A 21,676-nucleotide genomic window follows, 5' to 3' on the forward strand; every position below is an offset into this window, starting at 1 on the left:
AAAGAGAGTGAGGGGTCAGGGTGTCGAAAGGGGAACCAGAGAGGCCAGAGGACACCACTGTAATAAGGAGTATTTACAGTAAGTGTTGTTAGCACGAGCATAACTTTCAGAAGATTAATGTTGGTCTCACATACAGTTGCAACTGAAACGGTTTACAGGCAGCGTTCACAAATACGGAGCAGGATTCACTACATGCTGCACTACGTATGCATGTGGGGGTACTTTATGTATGGCTTAAAATGAACACGTGCTCGTCTCAACACGTTGAAAGGAGGTTCTATATTTAGGACTTTTTTCCATAAGAACAACTGAAACTAATTTAGTTATACATGACGACCACTTAGTGTTGCAATGAAGCAGCAGCACCTCTGTGAACAACAAACCGCACAAAGTGAAAGTGAAATCAAACTCTGAATCCTTCACACAGCTTGGAGGTCTCCAACTCATGAAAACCAGAGCCAGGTTAACTCTGGCTGAAACTCTGGAAGTTCACCGCACAGCAGGGACTCACGTGCACTAACGTGTACTAACGTGTACTAACGTGCACGAGCTGGTCTGACCTGCTGTCGCCGTACAGAACCCAGCAGATTGATTTACAATCCAGCTGTGCTTTCTGGTAAGAGCCATATTACACCGCTCTCTCACAAAGTCATTTACCGCTTTTAAGGTTTAAAAGATGTTCAACCATTCACAAGACTTCGTTTTCTTTATCAAACTGTACATCTAGGTGTTGCCTGAACTGTGCATCTACGTGTTCCCAGAACTGTGCATCTAGGTGTTCCCTGATGAGAGTTACTTTTTGATTTTGCTTAGGCTTTAGTTTTTGAATGCAGATGGATTTTGTTGTTCAGTTGTGACTGTGTCGTGTATCCCCATCTGACCACAGAAGCTGGGTTTCTACCAGTAGGCCCCAACACTTGAACTAAAAAGGTTTTTATCAGATTGTGGTTGTTTGCGTCGCCACGGCGGTCGAAAATCTTGGAAAGATTCAGCAAACCTGCCTGTTGATGTATGAAAAGACAAAGTTTCTGGTCACTGCTCTGACTGGTGAGCTGAACTACAGCACACAGACTACAGTGAAGCCACAGTGGAAACGAGGAAGTGCTCTTCACTGCATTTACACAAATCAGAGATCTTTAGAAATGCTAGCCCCACCATGGAAGCACAGGGAAGCTCAACAGTACTCTCAATTCTGTAGGATCAGTCTGTAGAGATTTGTTTGCATTACTTCTACCCCCTCCATAATGAAAGTTTATCAAGCTGGGTCATATATACTGTATATAGACATAGGCTGTGTTCGAGTACTACTCCTACTACTCATACTGATTTTTTTTCCCGAATGCATACTAGATTCGCCGAAATGTTGGGTATGCATCATGAGGTTACTACTCGTACTCAAACTACCCAAGATGCAACGTAACGTGACGTCGCCGATCGTCATTTCCTGTCAAAACGGCAGTTTCAAGCTAGCTACAACGAGGGTAGGTTCACTTCCTGTTTTCAAAACAAAAGCACCAATTGTATCGTAATGGCTTTCCCTATGATAAAAGGCAACGGGTATTTTATTTTGTGAAAATAACCGGAAGTGCGTTGCTCACTGCGGCTAGCTTTAGTAGCGCCGAATTCGTGGGAACAAAAATGTAAACAGCCGGTATTTTGTCAGGTTTTCAACACGTTGGGGATCTAAAACGACTACTTTCTCGCCAGAAAATGTTTCAAATGTTGCTAAAGTTTACAGAGTTTAGAGCTTAAGCGAAATCAGCTTCAGGCCGGCTGATTTCGGCTCGGGTAGGAGCAAAATGCATTGTGGGTAAACGCTCTGCATACTGTCTGATCGATGAGTATGCCGTATGCAAGTATGTAGTATGCGGTTTCGAACACAGCCATAATGTTTGAAAAGCATTGAGATAAGTGGCCACCTTGAGCTATCTGAAAAGGTTTGGGTGTAAAATTCAGATGACCCTGGGCAGAGACGCTGATATTTGACCTCAGAGTCTCTGTGTAATGAAGAGGGCCGGCTGGAATAACTAAGGAACTCGTTTCTGACAGTTCGCTCTGGCCCCCGGCCACCATCAGCTCAATAAGAAGGGGGCTGGCTCCCGACATAGCTCTGCATTACCAAGGTTAAAAGTGAGGGTTCAGGTGCTAAGGGTCAGTGGGGAGAAAAAGGGGGACGGCTGCACGATGATGACAGGTGAGTCTCTCGTCAGCTTGGGTGCTAATTTGGTGAGGGCAGAGGGGTAAGGCTTCCTCTCTCCCCCCTTTCTGATTCTATAGAAGACTAGCAGGTGCTCTGAGGACCGACTCCAAATAAACAAACCCTCTCAAACTCCTCTCCAGGAATTTGTCACTTTCTGCTTACAGCAGTTTAAGCCTTGTTTGGTTTCAGTAGGAGACCCTTTCTGTGCTAACTCAGTGCCGTTACTCTGCACGTCCATATGTGTCCTTAGCGCTTTCTGCCCTTCTCTTGAGCAGCATCCTCACCCACCTATGGCCCCTCTCATTCCATGGTGGCACTCTGGGTGCAGCTGCCAGGCCCTAATTGGTCCCTTTGGGTCCAGGAGGAGCTGGCAGCAGTGGACTAAAATGCTGATCACAACCAGGAGGAGCGGGCATCTGCTAGGAGCGGACACTGCTGCTGAACCGCTGGCATGGCGTGCTCACAAAACACACACACACAGGAATATGTACAGATAAAGGTCCTTCAAAGTCACAGCAGTCCTTAGCATAAACACATCTGAAAGCCTTAGCTCAGTTGTGGGATTAGATCAAAGGTCTAGTTACAGAAACATTCATCTAAATTAAGTCATGACATTCATAATTTAATCATTTTCTGTTGGAATCATTTGCACTAACCAAACCGTGTTAAAATGTCTGGCATTATTCAAGTTAGTAATCATTTAATAAAGTGTTGCACCTTTTAATCAATCAATAAAAATACTCAAACAGTAATTAATTCTTTTTTTTTTTTTGCCGATGTGAAAAATGCTGAAAGTTTTTATGAATGAATCCACCGGTGTGGTAGTTTTGCAGCATTGCAGGAACATTTCTTCTGTTGACATCATGACTGTCAGCACACATTTCTCCAAACTGTGCTCATTAACACACTCAGAATCATTAAGACGAGAAGGCATTGATGAGCGTCCATCTGGGCCAGATGAGTGCACAGAAATGGTAATCCTCTCCTCATTAGCCCCCCGGGTCATGAACCCAACACACACACACACGAGTCAAACTATAAAGCTGGATTTACAGTTGATGCGTCACTCACGGCGGTGGCGGCCCGTGACGTCAAAATGACGTTTCAGGCCTGATGCTTGCCTTCAAAAGACGGCGCAGCGCGTTGTCCTGCACCAGTCGATTTTTGTAACTCGGCTGCGCCGAGAATGACAAACCAGATGGACCAATGTGAGACCAGACTTAAGTCAGGAGGTGCGTTTGTACAGGCACCTGTACGACACTGCAGTGAAACAGCACAGGGACCAACGTAAACTCCCAAAACTGGTCGACAGAGATTGGCAGAACTTTGGGGAAAGAGGGAGAGTTCTGTAAGAATGTGTGGAAGAAGCTACGGGACAGATACGTGAAGGCAAAGAAGAGGGCAGAGACACAAAAAGTGGTGATGCCGGGGGCTTAAGACCTTCACCTTTTAACTGAATTAAAAAATTAAAATTATCCGAATACTGCAGCAGTATCATTAATGACAGCGTTCCTGCTCTTCATTGTTTTCTTCTCGACTTTTGTGGTTGTAGAGTAACGGTAACCTTCACGTAGCAGCGCCACCTCTGTGACGGAGAAAATTGCAACTAATGGCGCATAGACTTGCGCCACTATATACAGCCGGCACGAAATCATGACGTCGTCAAAACCGCTCGCAGACGCGGCAACCATGCTAGAGCCTTAAGAGGGTGTCATGTGCAGAGACGCATGTAGGAAAGCTGCTGTAAAGAGGTGCTAGAAGGAGAACTTTTTATCTCATTGCATGAAGCAACCTTTACAACCCAGAGTGCAAATGTAAGAAATAATGTTCACTTTAACTAAGGTGCAGATTGTAGGTTAACAATCTGAGGAAGTGTTCAAACATGTAGTAAGAACCACCTTGAAATGTCCCATTGTTTAAAAGGTGGGTTTGATCTAAATCTAAATCCTTAAAATGGTCGTGCATGAGTCTGATAGTGGACATGTGGTTTCTTTGATTTTTAATTTTCTGTATCTGAACGGGAGTTTATGTTATTAATGGCGGCTATTTGGCAATCAGTCCAGCATTACTGTCATCGAACAACATGATCAATAGTATCTGCAGAGACTGAGTGAGGTATTTAACAGCCAAGTCCCCCAAAGACAGTACACAAATTAAGCAGACACCAAAGGTGCGTGCACACACAGACACACAAGGCCCCTGGACAGGAGACAAATTAACCACTTCCAAAAGAGCAATTCACAAGGGAGCAGGGGACAGTAAATGCTTGATAATCGATATCGCCTTCCTCAGGAGAGCCCACCCAATCACAGGGCCACACGAAGATAAATAAAAACACAAGTGCACGTGCAAAACACACAAACAAGGTTCCAGTGTGTCAATTCTTTGTAAAATTTTAACACTTTAAGCCCAAATGAGCACAGTTTGATCCTGCAGTGCCCCCCACACAGTGGTCACGGCGCTCTGGTCTTCAACAGACAAGTGGCTTCTTCCCCTACTCTTTTTTTTTTTTTTTTTTTAAACTCCTCTTTAACTCTGAAGCTGCAATGACAGGAGACAAACTAGCCATTTCCCCCAGAGCAACTCACCGGGGACAGCAGAAAATGAACTGCCCCAGATCAATACTGTACTCTCACACAGTCACAATGCTCTCCTCCACAGACACACAGCCAAGAATGGCCCACTGTGGAAAGCACACCAAGTTTCCCTATGGTTTCAGAAATGGAAAAAAATAGCTGGACTTACATGAATCAACTTAAACTCAAAATAAGAAGTTAGATCAGGGTTTCCACTGGATTTTTAACACCACCAGGGCGGTAACATGGTTGCTTTGGTTTGTCCGTTTCTCAAAAATTTGTGGGCTGATGAACCAGGAGGTGGAGCACAGCCCAAATTAGAAGGAATTTACTACAGATGTGGAATCAGCCCGGCTCAGAGTGCTCTTGTTTGGGCCGGTCACAATATAGGAGAAAAAATAAATAAATAAATCTGATTTTAATATAAAATATTTTACATACAGAATGTAAAATTGACAAACTAGGATGTCCTCAAGGAAACATTTCTGCATTATAGTCTTAAAAAAAGATGATACTACTGAACAAGATATATATATATATATATATATATATATATAGATACATATATATACACACACACACACACACACACACACACACCCATATAACCAAGAAATATGTAGAGGACAACAAACTGAACAAGAAGAGCTGTAATGAACAGAAGAGGCTCTGATCTCAGCAGCTGTGACATCAGCTGATACAGAGAAGTATTCATTACGTTTCTGAAAGCTTTTTACTTGCACACGCAGTAAGCTGGACTGTACACCTGCAACATATATCAACATGACATTAGCATTGCAGTTTGTTTGTTCATATATACACAACTAAAACATTTTGATATCCTAATTTCACAGACTCACTTTTAAAGTTTGGCTCACTGATTCTAACTGAGCTGCATCAATTTATTTCTTTTCATATGAGAAATCAAATCCTTCAAGATAAATAATCATACAGGCTAAATACGTTCCATTTGTCATGAGGGACTAAAAATGACCTGGATAAGGGCATGAAGTTTTAATGCTGACAAAATGGAGCCGTCAACTCACAAAAACAACGTTAAAATCAAGGGTCACATTGGATCCTGACCACCGTCGGGTCAACATCAGGCCTACAGGTTGTAGCTCTGCCCTGAGCAAGCACAAGTTCATCTACGGCTCAAGTTGCTGAGCCAGCATGTGCACAGCGCCCTCTGCAGCTCAGAGGCAGAACTGCACAGGAAGGACCCACGGTGCACATGCACGTGTAGAAGTTGAAGTGCGGCTCAGTCGGTGTACGTGAATTCTGGACCTGGCTGTACACCCTGACCCACTCACAGGTTGGTATAAATAGTACTGACCAATTCAGGTTTTCCTGCCAAGTCTACTGGCTCAAAAACACTCAACAGATCCGACACCGGCGGTGTTCTCTGACGGTTCAGATCTGCCAGTTTCTGTGGCACGGCAGTCAAAGTGCCACTAATAACCCACCACCAGCCAGGTTTTAAATCAGGAGGAAAGCAGCTAACCATCAACATCTCAAACCATCAGGTTTCCTTTAGTACAGGAAACGCTACCCTGATCCGCCCTCTTAGGACGTCACCCGTTTCGTCCTAGCTCCTTACGCACTTATTTGTTTCCTAAATTGTCTTCCCATTTGTCTCGGTACCCAACTTACCGCACTTACTCTAGCAGTAGTTATGCTCTTAGCTGTTTGGTTTTGGAAGGAAAGGCACTTATGATTTCTTGTGACCTGAAGTTCTTTTGCCTACCGATGTGGAACACACTTATTGTAAGTCGCTTTGGATAAAAGCGTCTGCAGAATGACCGTAATGTAATGAGACACTCATTCAAATACAACTTCAAATTTTGAAAATGTGCAGCTTCATATAAAACTGTAAATCCAGTATTTTATACATTATATTTATTTCCACTTAGGTCTACATATATATTTATAAAACATGCCACTCTACGCCTTTGGCAGAAGTAATCATACAACCAAAGCAGGACAAGGGTCCAGACTGAGCCCTGGGACTCCTGCAGCCTTAGGGATTTTCTACTGAGCCCAAACAACAACAACGTCTAAAACCATCAACCATTTCTAACCGTTGTTTTGGTGTATGGTAGCGGTTATTAATATCACAACCACAAGACATGTCATGCCCAACTGGTTCCACCTCTGCAGAAACAAATGCCAGCAGTGCTGCTGCCAACTCACTGACAGTCCAGTCAAAGCCAAACACTTCCTGTAAAACTCACACGAGCCGCTTGAGCCGGAGGAAGTGAGCTTCTTCATAATGGAGTTACGGTACTGTCTCCCACACCAACACACAGAACTGAGGACTCAGTTACTCCGCTTCTGTTTTGAGCAAATCTCACTAATTAAATAGGTTAAAGCATCAATTATTTAACCAGTGAGAGGGACCGTTGACAGGACGAGCAGGCACTCAAGGAGCATGGGAAGGGGGTGATGGAGGGGGATGCAGCGTTCCTCTCGGCTATAAAACAATCCGCACCCGGCACAGCTAATCAATAGAGCCCTGCTGGAATTAGCAGTTATCTTAAAGCCCTTTAACAAGAGCGTAGTGCCTGACAAACACAAACAATCATCCATTATTAAATACAAAAACCCAACATGGACCCTCTGGGAAGAGGAGCAGAGAAGGGCAGCAGATATGGACAGCGGGAGGGGGGGGGGGGGGGGGGGGGGGGTCTGGGGTCCAGTTAAGATAACTGCAGTCATGGACAGTCAGTAAATTATCTCAAACATCCAGAAGCAGAGCCAAACTGGAAAAAATAAAACAGAGCCCATTCAATTTGGCTCAAAATACCACCAACAGGAGGAAAAAAAAAAAAAGTTTCAGTTGGTTTCCTTAGCTAGGAAATTGTTTTTGAATTGCCTCTATATGAACAAACTGGATTATTTTATGAATAATTATGATTACAATTAATTGAATTCCAATTGGCTTGAATTGGACTTTATTATCTAAGTGCCTTGAGATGACATTTGTTGCATTTGGCGCTATACAAATAAAAATGAATTGAATTCGACCTCGTGCAAAAGTGGAGAAATATTCACTCAAACCAGATTTTCTCAAAATGCCAATTTTGCTTTTCGTATTGCGACACGTTGACGAGCCTCGTCGGTTAACGACGATCCAGCCCGTCTCTGCAGAAGCATCTGCTTCACATTTGTTCCTTACACAACCATTGTTCCTAATAGTTTCATTCACAAGAACACCTGTATGGAGCTCATGGTGGGCTTCGGAAGCCCCCCCATCGGTGTGCTTGTAAGCAGGAAGCACAATCACAATCTTGTCCCCTAGATGGGGAATTCGTGGTCAAATAGCTGGAGCTCCTCAAGAGAATAAAGAAAACTCTACTTCACCCAGGGGACGGATAGAGACACAAAGGGGAGAGAGCAAAGGAGGGAAGGAGTGGTGATCACAAGAGTAAAGGAGGCATTGAGAAGGATGGGAAAGGAGCATTAGTAGGGCAGTATTTGTGGTGTTGGTGGAGGTGGGGGTGGCAACCAGTGAATAACTCACTATGACCAGAATAGACATAGAGGGGTTCAGATATCCAGACCAGTATGACTGAAATGGAAAGTTGGAAAGGCTGAAAAAAAGAAATACGTCAAGGTGATGCAGCATCAGGTTTCTCCTCAGCCTGAGGCCACGACCTGCTGCCTGGCTCCGAGGCGTGACTGGAGAGCCAGGTGGAGCAGGAGAGTTTGGAAAGGAGGGCAGAAAGTTATGAAACACAAGAGACGATCCGCCCACCAAACCACAGGAGCGTGGCTGCTGCCTCCACTTGGCTCTCAGAGATATCAGTTAAGAACATGTTTAACGAGCAGTATTACGTGGGCGTCTTCTTTGTGGCGTCAAACAGCAATCCGATGCCATCTGATGTGAGATGTCTTCCGACTAAAGCGCCCCAACACGGTCAAATGGAGCAAACCATCACAAATACATCGCAAAACAACACCCAACTTTTTTCCTCTGAAAATACTTCAAACAGGGCTGCTGGTTTTTCCTACAAATTCAAACATCTATCAGACATCCGGCAGTGAGAAACCATTTATTCTTGAACCAGTAGTGGGCGCTGTAAAAATAAGATTGATCTAATGCGCGACCTGCTGACCTCTCAGTAAAACAGAGCAACGTTTGGTTTGCAATACAAATGCAAAAATGGAGGAAACTAACCATCAAAAGACGTCCGGAAAAAACAGTCAAGGCGCCAAATGGTGCTTTGTGAACGCTTCGGACTGAATCAAAGAAGATTTGGTGCGATCTGTTGGTCCCAATACAGTTACGGTTTGTTTTAATACGATCAGAGAGGGAGCAGAGACTACACTGGAAAAAATCTAAATCTTACCAAGTATATTTGTCTCATTGAGTATCTCATTACACTTAATATAAGACACAACTGCCTAACAAGTACCGTTTCAGCCAGATATAGGGACTTGTTTTAATACAATACATCTTGAATATCTTGTTAAGTGAAAAAGTCTTGAAAACATCTTGTTTTGAGTCATATTTCACATATGCATCGGCATTTTTTCCAGTGTACACTTTACTTTCATAAACGAGTCTTCAGATGCCGAGAAAAAAAGAAAAAAAAAAAAAAAAATGAATGCAGCAGGTCAGACTTTTTGTTGCAAGATTTGACCAATTCAGATGCAGGAAAAACACAGAGGGGTAAATTCACAGATCACGGACATGTTCAGCTGCCACCGGTTCAACGGAAAGCCGCCCGTGTGTGAAAGGCGTGCGAGCAAATATACAAATGGAACAAAGTGAGATCGTGTTACTGTGCCAACTCTGAGAGGACCGTTTCACCCGTTACGGAAAATAATAATAAACCCCGAGCTCTGATAATCGTGAAGACTCGTTAATGCAGAGATACTCATTGTGCGGCTCCTCAAGCTCTAATTGGTGGCTCGCACTCGCATAGTAGCTTATAACAATATGGTAACAATAACAAGAATTTTTTTCAAATAACACACAGCGAATACTGCGCAGTATTAAGTATTTTTTATTAAGTTTGCGTTTTTGTTGTATTAAATATTTTTATTAAGTATTAATTAAGGCTTAATGGTGTTTCCTAAAGGGGGAACTGTTAAACCTGGCAACGCAGCCCGCTTAAACCACCTCACACTTGACGGCAGAGCATGCTAGCTCCTTTAGCCAGCGAGAGATGCAGGTACAATGGATCGGTTTTTATTTTAAAAAAAAGGGCAAAAACCAGCACAAAAACCATGCTCATGCTGAATGTCTCACTATGATAACAACAAACTACAAATACAACATGAAGAAAGTCGAGCACATGCACGCCAGCTTCCGCTCATCCCAGTATTAAGGTAAATGTGGTCTGAATTGAAAATGTATTGGCTGTGATGTTTCTTTTTTTGTGGGATGTTTTATATGTAGAAATGCATATTTGCAAAAGGGGACTTTAGTATGTTGTTGTAAAAGTGGCTCTTCCCTTGATTTTGCTCTGCCAATGTGGCTCTTGTGAAAAAAATAGTGAGTATCACTGCTCTAAAGGGTCTTTTTTTTAAGAATGCTGCTTTGCCCGTTGGGTGAAAATTCAATCAGACTGCACTGCTCAACATTTTCCTTCATAGTCAAAATCAAGGAAAAACATCACGAAACACATCCGTTTCATCAACAGAATATATACTGAAAAAGCAGCAAGCATGGAGAACTGTGTGTGTCTTATCCTAAACAGTTAGAATGAAACTCTTTGCCAAAAATGCACTTAGCAATCAGGATCCTAATTGATAAAGAGTTCTATATACGTCCACAATTCAGCCGAGCTTCAGTCATGTAACGCCGGTGTGAGTGGGACATAATCAACATGCCGGGCGCTCTGCAGACTCCTTGCTCATCTTCCCACGTAAACAGCAAGCCCCCGATGATTATTATGGGAGCATGTCAGTGTGCGCAGACATATGGAGGAGAGCTGGGCCGGATAGGGTTACTGTCACAGGGTCGCAGGGTGAGGGGTTGGGCAGCTATACCACCATGTCCTCAAGCTGACAAAAGGTGGGGATTTATAGAGCAGCCTTTAACTCAGCCCCTGACTTTCCCCTATCTGTTACCCCAACAAACACACACCTTCAACAGGACACGTAACAAACAGGAATAATACACACAGGCTGATAAACGTAGGGCGAGTCAGATTTTTCCCACAATGAACGTTGCACTTACTTTCCATTTAATCAAAGACTGAGTCAGTGTTTTTTTCTCCTTAATATGCATATTACTGGAACTTTAAGAGTTGGTTCTGGGTGACGGATTCTGCAGACCTTCACCCCAACAAAAACGGAACATTTTCCTATGAAATTTCATGTTGCGCTCGTTTAATTGACCACTCGAGTGTGTGATTGCATGCGTGCACATACCTGAGAAAAAAAAAGATTAAAAGGATGCTGGTGAACTGGAAAAAATGACTTTGTTGTCTGAAAGAATATCCATCCCCGATGTAAAGCACGAGCAGAAAGAAACAGAATTATTACAACAGTTAGCCGTGAAATAAATCTTGTATTTTTACCCAATTTACAACTGAACATTAAAAAATAAATAAAAACGCTATAACAGGACACAGAAATGAAGGAAAAGTCAAACAATCATTCCCTCTGCTTGATAAATAAGGTCACAGACCGCGGGCAGAAGAGGTTGAAATAATAGATGTTATAATGAATTGTACGTGTGCCTGTTCTAGTTCCAGGAGGCTAGTGTCTCAGCAGCCAAGTTATCTACCAATAAGTGACACCCGTGTTGCCTGCCATGTGTTCTCAAATAATTAGCACGGCGCTGCCTGTTAGGTTTCTGATTTATTCAGACAGCCCGACACATGGGCCACTCCTCTGGATACCAAGAAAACATTTACCTCCTTAACTGGGAAGGAGTCACAATCATCTGAGGATCACGTTTCTGGACTCAATAGTATTGATTACACATTTCAACACATGTCGCTCATCCCCCCACCCCCTACATAGGGCATAATCCCCCCACACAAGACGGCGTCCAGAAATCAAAAACCATAAAAAAAATAAATAAAAAGGGAAACGTGAAGGGAATGTTTGAGGGAAATATGGAAAACCAACTGAGAAATTTATCCAGCCGTCTCGACCACTTTCAGCCAAGTGCAACAAGCGTTAACTGAAGTTTGTGTGTACTCAGGAAGGCCGGTGGGATCAGCGTGCATGTTGAGCTCAAATGAGTAAAGATTTTAATTATGGCCAGTTGACAGTTTGATGAGTGTCCGGGGAAGGAGGAGGGGGGTCCTCACAGCTGAGTTTGGGTTACCGCGGTTGTACTGTTTGGGGGTCTGATCACTGGCATGCACAGCTCCCTGGGTCTTGAGAGGTTAATCAAAATGCCAAGTGTTACCGTGCACCGTGGCAGAGAGCTATACTGAGCACGTCGTGCACAACACATCATCTTACATGAGAAACAGAATCATTCATGCAACGGAATAGCTGCACCGTTTATAGGCACATGCATGGAGACGTCCGTGCTTCTTCTTCCTTAAAATGAGTCCGCATGAAAGTGCAATGGTTGAAAATGTTGAGAGGCTTCACGTCTATTCTTATTGTTTATCCTTTGATAAAAAGTTTGACTCGGAACAAAGCCGTTTGGACAGATAAGTGTGCGATTCTCCATCTGCAATGACAGCAGCACTTCTTCCCTAAATCACTGTGGCAATCCTACAGTGCTGGATGTGTGCTTTGTCTGCGTGTCTGCGTGTGTGAGGGCGCACATGTCTGGTAAAGCATGTGCGAGAGAGACAAATGGTGACAGATACAAAGAGAAAGCCACAAACAGTTCAGGACAGAAAGGGAAGACACAGGTCCACCTGTTTGACACAGAGAGCCTGAGAAAGTGCACAGGAATGAGCAGAATGCCTGTCCGTGTGTGTGTGTGCGTGTGTGTGCAGTAGGTTAATGTCCATAAGGTGCAAGTGTGTGTGTGTGTTTCAACCAACTGATAATACCATCAGGAATGGCATTTAGAGAACGGTATGTAGAAAAACAGCTGACGGAGGATCATATGTACCAACACACACACACACACACACACACACACACACACACACACAAACAAACTATTAAAATCATTTGATCAATAAAAGTTCTGCAAACGATCAGAACACCAATACATGTGGCATGAAGCGATGCTTAGTGTGCACACAAAGCACCGGCAGCTGTGTGGAACAGCTCCGAACAAACAAACAGTTAATGCCCTCCGGAAGCTGCCGCCGTGTGCGAGCGTGTGTGTGTGTGAGCGTGTTTGTGTGTGAGCGAGCGAGTGTGTGCGAGCGAGTGTGTGCGTGTGAGTGTGTGCGTGCGAGCGAGTGTGAGCGAGCGAGTGTGTGCGAGCGTGTGCGTGCGAGCGAGTGTGTGCATGTGAGCGAGCAAGGGTGTGCGTGTGCGAGTGTGTGTGAGCGAGCGTGAGTGGGCGAGCGAGCGTGTGTGTGTGCGCGAGCGTGTGTGTGCGTGCAAGTGTGTGTGTGCGAGCGTGAGTGGCCGAGGGTGTGCGTGCGTGCAAGCGTTTGTGTGCGTGCGAGAGTGTGCGCGAGCGTGTGTGCAAGCGTGTGTGCGAGCGTGTGCGCGAGCGTGAGTGTGCGCGAGCGTGTGTGTGAGCGAGCGTGTGTGCGCGAGCGTGTGTGCGCGAGCGTGTGTGTGTGCGAGCGTGAGTGGGCGAGGGTGTGCGTGCGTGCAAGCGTTTGTGTGCGCGTGCGTGCGAGAGTGTGTGCGTGCAAGCGTGTGTGCGAGCGTGTGCGCAAGCGTGTGTGCGTGCAAGCGTGTGTGCGAGCTTGTGCAAGCGTGTGTGCGCGTGCGAGCGTGTATGCGCGTGTGTGTGAGAGCATGCGTGTGCGAGCATGCACGACAGCGTCAATGTTGGACAGCGAGTCGGTGTAAGCAGACTGCAGGACAAGTGGTCGCAGTGAGCAGGAAAAGTGGGAGCAACTGGAGCAAGCGTGAACCAGGGAATGATGCAAATAAACAAGCAAAAAAAAAATAATAAAAAAATGCACGTTGTGCCAAGCTCGAGTCAACAAAGGGCCGGCGGGGCCGGCGCACGTGTGACAACGCCTGAAAAATGCATCGGTTTCTGGAACTGCGATTACCGTGTCAAATCAGCTGAAATCTCTCCTTGCGCCTTCACAGAAACAGCTGAGAGACGATGTTAAAAAGTGGAAAACGATCTCAGAGAAATGCTAATACTCGCAGCATCACGTTAACAGCTCTGAGACGGCGGCTGCTGTGACCTCAACCTGCCAAACGTTCTGATGAAGAACAATCTGAATGTGTCTTAATACTGATTAAAAGATGCCCTTCACCTACAGGTGAACCATGTATGAAGCTCGTTGAGTGGGAGAATGTGAGGAGACAAACAGGGTAGACCAATATGGTGAAAATTTGAATAGTAATGATTTCTACGAATGTTTTTCCCCCTGTTATCTTTAGTTTTCGAACAAACAGGAAAACAGACTTCCTTCCTTCTGCCAGAGTAAGTGGAGCTTCTTCAGTCTCCTGGTAGTTACACAGATTATTTCCCCCTACAGGCTGCAACAGGAGGGGCTGATGTTTGGTGTTGAGTCAGCTGTGTGTACTCATTCTCTTCGCCGAACAGTCAATCAGATTCTACACGTCGAATCAACTCAAAAACAAAGAGTCCGACAATGGGGAACACATCAAAAATTCAAGACAGCCAGATGTTCACAGACACTCCGGATGGCCAGCTGTAGGCCCTGTGTGTGCGGCCTGTAAGATAGGAAAGAGTGCAATGTTTGCCCTGCAGCTGGAGCCAGTAAAGACCTGCAACTGCTGCAGAGTGATGTCAAAGGACCAGGACAGCATTCTTTCCCACTGAAAACAGACATTACATATTGTTACGTTAGTGTTCTCCCAATCAGAACCACTTCCACACCGCTCTCACAGAACATGAAGGTCTGGCATTTCTCTGTATCCTGGAGGTTTCCTGATGAGGAAGACATCAGCCCCACTGACAATGAGCTGCCAGCTGTTCTTCAAACAGGTAAAAATCAATCCAGCTTCTTTTTTTTTTCCCCCTCTGTGATTTGGCCTCCATGTGAGACGTTACGGTCCACTCCTGTAGAGCTTCCTGCTGCGGCCTCATTGAAAAAGAAGCATCTGAAGTATCACCCAGGTGTTCCGTTCCCACAGGTGCCGATCCGAGCTGAAGCTGCAGGGTTATCCCACGCGGGACAAACCACTTTCCTTCTGCACTCAGAAGCCAGGTGTAAGCAGGTGTAAGCAGCTTTTTCTACCAGTGAAAACAGGGCTAAAGGAAATAACTTCCCCTCTGTTTTTCACACTTTAGATGCCCTCAGATAATACAGCATGTCAGATTACCGAGTTCCATTTCAATGCAGGAAAAATCAGACTATCAAATAGAACTTTTTCTAATCCGACCACCTGAACAAGATTTACTGCACCTGCTTGTGTTATTATGATGTCCATCTTGTTTTCATTTTCAACAACAACCAATTTTGGTGGAGACAAATACACAAAAGAGAAATAAATGAGGCTACTTTTAGTAGCCATTTGGCCCAGCTGAGCATAAAGACTGGTAACAGAATCAAGCAGCTGGACCTTTCAATGTTTCTAAAGATCAGCAAATATTTTATATGTATGAAGACCAAAGTGGAAACGCAACAAAGTTCTGTTTCAAGAAGTGTTGGACCATTTCTTAGTGAGGATCAGTTACTTCCTGTGTTCCTCCAACTGAACTAAACTCTTAGCTTAGCTCCCAAAACGTTGAGGTTTCTCTCTGAGACTCGTCCTACATGAGCTGCTGAGATTTCCTTCAGAGAGCAACGCCGCACGTATGTGAGGAGGGGCTGCAAATTCTCTGCAAGAGCACACAAAGGACTGGTGTAATCTGCAAAATACAACATCAACATGTCATGTTGTATTATTCAATCTACGTGGTCAAAAAGCTCAGCGAGATGGGTTGAACAGAAATAACCGTAAAACGTAGAACATTTAACTATTTAAAATGCAACAAAAACATCACTTAAAGCTTCTCTGCATTCCAGTGTTCCAAATAACAAAGATTATGTGACCTAATCTGGTAAAATATCAGATCAGGTCACAGGGAGCAACTGAGCTTCACCATTTTCTGATCATTTATAGGCCAGAAAATCAAGAAAAGTAGACTGTACAGTACAGTAACAGATGATTATTTGCAACCTTATTCATATAATAAGTAAATCTAATAGTTATGACTTGGTGCAACAGTGTTTAAATACCCAGTCAAAAGTGTTTTATATGGGCCGGCGGTCTCTCAGGAGGCAGAGTGGTCCTCCTTCGTGTATTCACGCCCCTGCCCTGGTAAATATGGAATAAGCGTTCCGGGGCAGGATGCTCATCTATTTTTGGTTTAAAGAGTCTGCTAAATGAACGTACTGTACGCCGACGTTTTAAAGAATAAAAACTTTCATCCTGATGCATATTACCAGAAGAGAGAAGACAGCAACGGTGAGGAAAAACAACAGAGGGAGACAGGCTGTGAGACGGAGAGGGAGGAGAGGACCCAGAGTTGAGATAGAGACCTAAAACGCTCCGGAAGCCTGTCACATGGGGCCCGAAGCTGCACGACTCAGCACTCTTCCTCTCTGTGTTCCGTCCGTTCCTGACATTTATCTGCTTTATTAGATTATCTGGGCTGCATGCTAGCACACACATACACACACAGAAAAATATACATAACACACACACACACACACACACACACACCTCTCGATTCATTACGGTCCTAACTGCTTACTTAGGTTTATGCCCTCTTTAAATTAAACCAGAGATAACCGAGCACCTCAGAGAACACCGCCCCCTCAACGTGGGCTCAAACTAGCCATTGAGGAGGAAATTAAGAAACATTGTTTGCGAGTGTATTATCACGCATGTGTGAGTGGTCATAAGGTTGTTTTTTTAACGGGCTCATCTATAGGGACTCTGCTTCCCATCATTAGTAATTCAATTTGCTCTTTATTAGCAGCTCTTATCAGAGGCACAGACGGCTAAGAGCTGCTTTCCTCACTCCATCTTCCCCCAGCACTCACCCCTGCTCCATCTTTCCTGAGTATGAGTCTGAATGCCCATTCTTAATTAGAGAACCACGTCTTCCTGCTGCAAGCTGCTCGGGTGTCTTCGCGTGACATTTGGAGAGAAGACGAGGACGTGGCAGGTGGAGAGTCAGAGAAAGAAGTGGACTGATGGAGGAATAAAGCCTACTGTTAATAGTGATGGCTTTTTCTAATGTGCTCCGTCTCCACCGAGTATGGAAGATTACACCAAGATGGGCACGAGGCGTGTAGGGTACACACAGAATGACCGGAGGGTTTGAGGGGCAAGTGGAGGGGGAAGAGGGTGGGGAGGGTGGGGGCAGTAAAAACAATGATTGCTTTCCATCAGGTTAGGCCTATATTCTACAGTTCGTTAAAACAATCCAATTTGCAAAAGGATAATTATGCATTAGCTCCTTTTTATCTGCTGGAGGGAGAGTGGTGCCAGGGCTTGATAGCAGCGGCGCTGCTTGCATCCACCTCTGCAAATTACCCGCTATCGGCACTTGTTCGCCATCACAGCTGAATTGCGCAATCAATTAACCTCCCCCCTCCTCCTCTTATACTCTGCCTGTTCGTCTCCCCTGTGACAGCAGACAACACAAGGCCTCTGCAAGGATGACAAGCATGGGATCTGCTGCCCTCTGCTGGGGGATTCTGCAACTGCAAAACGCCGGGTTGACTCCACAACCAGCAAGAGTTGTCATCAGATCTGATATTCAACTCTCTTCAAATGATCAGTCTTATTCCGTTTCATATCTGGCTGTAATTCAACTCAATATTCTGACCCTGACAACAGCATCTAATCAGCCAAGCAAAGAAGACCGTATATTTCAAGCTTTGCTATTTTTACACGAAAGCAACACTGGTGAGACAAAGACATCAAGATGGTCATTTTCAAACACAAAAAGCCATCTAATGTAAGCATAAATTACTTCACAATTCGAAGACAGTGTTTGCAGATTGATTAAACTCTGCTTCTCTAAGGTGCTCTTTTTTTTTATATAACCAGTCATGGTACTGACCCGTTTCTTTTTAGTTCCACTTACTTTTCCAGCTTTTTGTTGCTCCGCCACAACTTTTGAGATGTGTTGCTGCCATCAAATTTAGCAATTAATCCTACACTAAATAGTAAGACTCAAAATTTGATATTTTTTCTACGCTATATTGTGAATAAAATATTGAATCGTGGAATATCTTTGATAGGAAATTCCAAACTTAAAAGGACAGTTGGTGAGTTATTGGGTGAATGAAGGAGTTCCAGCTCCACCAAATGACTGCAGGAGATCACAGGTATTAACTACATTATTAACTTACTGCATTGTTTCTGAGATGTGGGGGAAAATAAAGCATTTGAATCATATCATAAGACTACAAACAATAAAAATGAATCATAACTAGACAGATTAGTCGAGCTCTCCCTGACTCCCAGTGTAGCCACAGGCCTGTTCCAAACAACACTCCTTCTTTGAGTGCAGATACATTTTAAAAGGAAAAGAAAAAGCTAACCTGACCGCATTCTATGTTTCTGTGACCGTTTTGGCTGATGCATTCCTCCTAAAACTTTTTCACAGATTTTGTTGACAGTTAATAAGGACATTTAGTCTCTAGAGGCACTAAACAGAAAAATGGTGGACAAATAAAAAAATAAATCGGACTTTGTACTTTAGTCTGTGGTGTGTGCCCTCCTTACTTGTTCTTGAATATGTGGGGGAAAGTCGCCTCAACTTGTGTCTCCCAAAAGACACAAGTTCCCTGGGGGGTGTCCTCCTAACTGCAAAGGGACTCCGGGTCGGGGCGTGCGCTCGGCCCCGCGGGGAGCTCTTTACAGCTGCCGGGCCGCCCCCCTTCTCTGACCCTCCTCCGCTGAGGTCCCAGAGGATGAAGAGAAGAGAACAGTCAGTGAGACAAAAAGCATATTACACCGTGCACACCATAGAAAGTTTTCTTTATTTTAAACCACTCCAAATCAGTCTGGTAAGAAGCTGTGGTTGGACATCAGTCCAACATGCACACAATATGCTTTGCTGCCACCTTCTGTCGAAAGGCTGAACAGCTCTTCACAAGTGAACGTGTCAGAGTAAACAGCAGAACACCTGTACGATGGAGTTGCCTACCTGCTTGCAGACCTCCGAATGATTTTCATCCGGCTGCGGAGCTTGAACCCCCCCGGCGAGGATAATGGAAGGTATGCACGTTGAGGTAAAGTTGGCGAAGCAACAAGCCCCCCTTTCATTCCTTTGTTTTTCTCTGCCGTCCAGTGGAAGGCAGATCTACGACAAGCCACCGCTGCCCCTCCAGGCCCGGCCCCGGAGGCACTCTGCCCCCCAGCCTTCCAACGGTAACGACTGCCGAGAGAGGAACCGCTAGAAGAACTTACAATCCCCTTTTTCACTTTTACATAGGGAGAAGAGGCCGGTTTAGCTTTCTTGGCGGCGTCTCCCTTCTCCAGGGTTCGTATAGGAGTCGAGGTTTTGGGAGACAAAGGCTTGCGAGACATCTTAGCCTGGGCTCCAGCAGAGGAGACCCATTTGTACTTTGAGGTCTTAGGCATTACAGTCACTGGGCTAAGTTTCCGAACCGACTTCTTAGGAGGTGTTCTCTTACTGACTGTAGATGAGGCGGTGCAGGAGGTGGTGACATCAGCCTTGGAGAATGATGTTGGGGTAGCCTCAGCTTTGCCGGTGGGAGAGGAGACCGAGCTAGCTTGCTTGGGCTCCACTTTTCCAGCGTTCTGGCTCTTTATCCAGGTGAACTTTGATTTTTTCAGAAAAGATGTATTAGCTTGGGTCTGGCTGCTCTGGGTTGGTACGTTTAAGGGAGGTTGGTCTGGGAGTCCAGACAGAGCTGAGAGAGCTGGTGTGGTGTTACTGGCTGTAAAAACTGCTGAGGTTTTTGTGGTCGCAGTTTGGCTGGTTTCATTGCTGGTTTTGCTCGTCAGGGAAGGTTTGTTCTGAGAAATGGTTGAAGTGTTGGCCTTAACTGAGAAGGCAACCTCTGAGGATCCACTAACTTTCATTCCTGGCAGGAGTACATGTCTGCTTTCAGGCTTTTGCTGAATTTGTTGAGTCTCTCTCTTTGGAGCGTCACCCTGCAAACTTGTGTCAGTTAAACCTGAACTTTGCTTTTCATCCTTGTGCTGAAGAACAGCAGCCTCTGGATCTGTGTTTAATATCTTTGTCCCTGCTCCCTTTAACCCCGTCACGCTGTTTATGTGTCCCTCTTTCTTCTGCTGGACAGGATTTCCCGACAACAAAGAGACAGTTTTGGTTGGAGTGGTCTCATTTCTTCTGCTCAGACTGGGCAGTGAAGCGCTGTTAGTTCCACTTTCAGAAGTAGATTGATGTAGGGAGGAGGATGAGGCAAAAGCTGGGTGGTGTTCAACAGAGGATGGAGGGGTTTTATTTCTCAGAGAGTATGTTTTCCTCCAACTTCCACGGCTCTGAGGAGCATACAATCTCCCTCTGGAGCTGTGAGGATGGAAATCATTTGAACTGAAACCTCCGTCTCTGGCTGCTGCTGAATCTTCTGGACACCACTGCTCCGCTCCCGTTAACGGTGCGTCTCCATGGACGCTCTTATGTTTGTTGATAAGATCTGCAAATTAAAAAAAATGGGTGTGATTTAGTTGTGTAATCAAGTCGAACTAGAAATAGTCAACGTTTTCATACAATATGTAAGGACAAGTTTGATTTAATTCAATCTGAGGAAGTCCTTTATCACAAAATAAAATTTGATTATGATGCAGCGCTAAAGTAAAGGACAACGCTGACATTTTTGGTTGTAAAAAAAAAAAAAAAATAGACAAAATAACATTCATTTATCATCGATGGGAGAGGATAACGCATGTTCACTCTCAGTCTCACCCCTGCTTTCCTGCCATCGTCGGGCCCAGTCAGTCATTCTCTCCCACAAGCATTCATTACCTTTTCCACGCTGCTATTTAAAAAAAACTTTTCAGTAATAAATGGACGTATATTTTTACATGATGGCCAGACACACTGGCTGATGTTATTAGTTTGCCCTGAGGGACAGGCTGTTTGGTGTATCGGGAATAATGTTAAGCACTTATCACTGACATCAAGATAAATTTAAGATTTTAATTTAATTTAAGAGTTTTATTGCCCAGGCCCTGACATTGTAAATTTAAAGGTGGCACTCGTGAGATGTTTTAAGAGAGAAGCAGTTTTTTTCTTGTTACTGTTTAATTAACATACCAAAGTGTTGAAGCTGGGAAACGTCATAGCATATTTATTTCAAATATAAACCAACTTAAATCTTGACTAAAGAAGAGGGGACATGGAGCAACTGAAGGCTTTCTCCTGCTACCCTTCCAAAAAAGCCAAACTTGTTCAGTCTTTTTCTAACTGTTATGTCACGAACTGCGTTGTCATGCGTTGTTCATTTACCCCACTTTGATACACGATATAAACCAGATGATTTCTCATTATGTCTTCATACTGTTGTTTCATACTGTTGTTTAGATCTTCGTTTTGAAAATGATAAGCTAATAAGACCGTCATGTCACATCAAATTGTAACTTAAAAGGTGTATTAACTGTCACTAAAGCGTCTTTTCAGACACGTGAGTAAGTTGTGCGTGAAGCTAACGTTAACGTTCGCTTTCAAAATGGCAAAAAATAACAGATCGACAAACTGCCGAAACCTTTTTACTGAAAGCACACAACACTTAAACATTCTTTCTATCGGCTTGTCTCGATCATAGGCGTTGACATTTGTAGAAAACACTCTTACTTTGTAGAAGTTCAATCTGCCTCTTAAGAGCTTCTCTTTCCTCCATGTTTAAGACCAACACCGTTCGTC

The 21,676-nt window shown here is 44.3% G+C and overlaps 1 protein-coding gene across 1 annotated transcript in view; it reads right to left on the reverse strand.

Annotated features, from left to right (window-relative positions):
• The window catches only part of zc3h3 (zinc finger CCCH-type containing 3), a 71,272-nt gene extending 49,599 nt beyond the window's left edge, over window positions 1–21,673 (reverse strand). Inside the window, exons 1-3 of the mRNA XM_075485988.1 lie at window positions 21,608–21,673; window positions 18,971–20,450; window positions 18,547–18,719 (exon numbers count right to left, since the gene is read on the reverse strand). Coding sequence (XP_075342103.1) covers window positions 18,547–18,719; window positions 18,971–20,450; window positions 21,608–21,653 — 1,699 coding nt within the window. The 5' untranslated portion in view covers window positions 21,654–21,673. The remainder of the gene's footprint in view (window positions 1–18,546; window positions 18,720–18,970; window positions 20,451–21,607) is intronic.
• Window positions 21,674–21,676: the final 3 nt, after the last annotated feature.

This window comes from Odontesthes bonariensis, chromosome 15 (genome assembly GCF_027942865.1).
Source record: "Odontesthes bonariensis isolate fOdoBon6 chromosome 15, fOdoBon6.hap1, whole genome shotgun sequence".
Lineage (NCBI taxonomy): Eukaryota > Metazoa > Chordata > Actinopteri > Atheriniformes > Atherinopsidae > Odontesthes > Odontesthes bonariensis.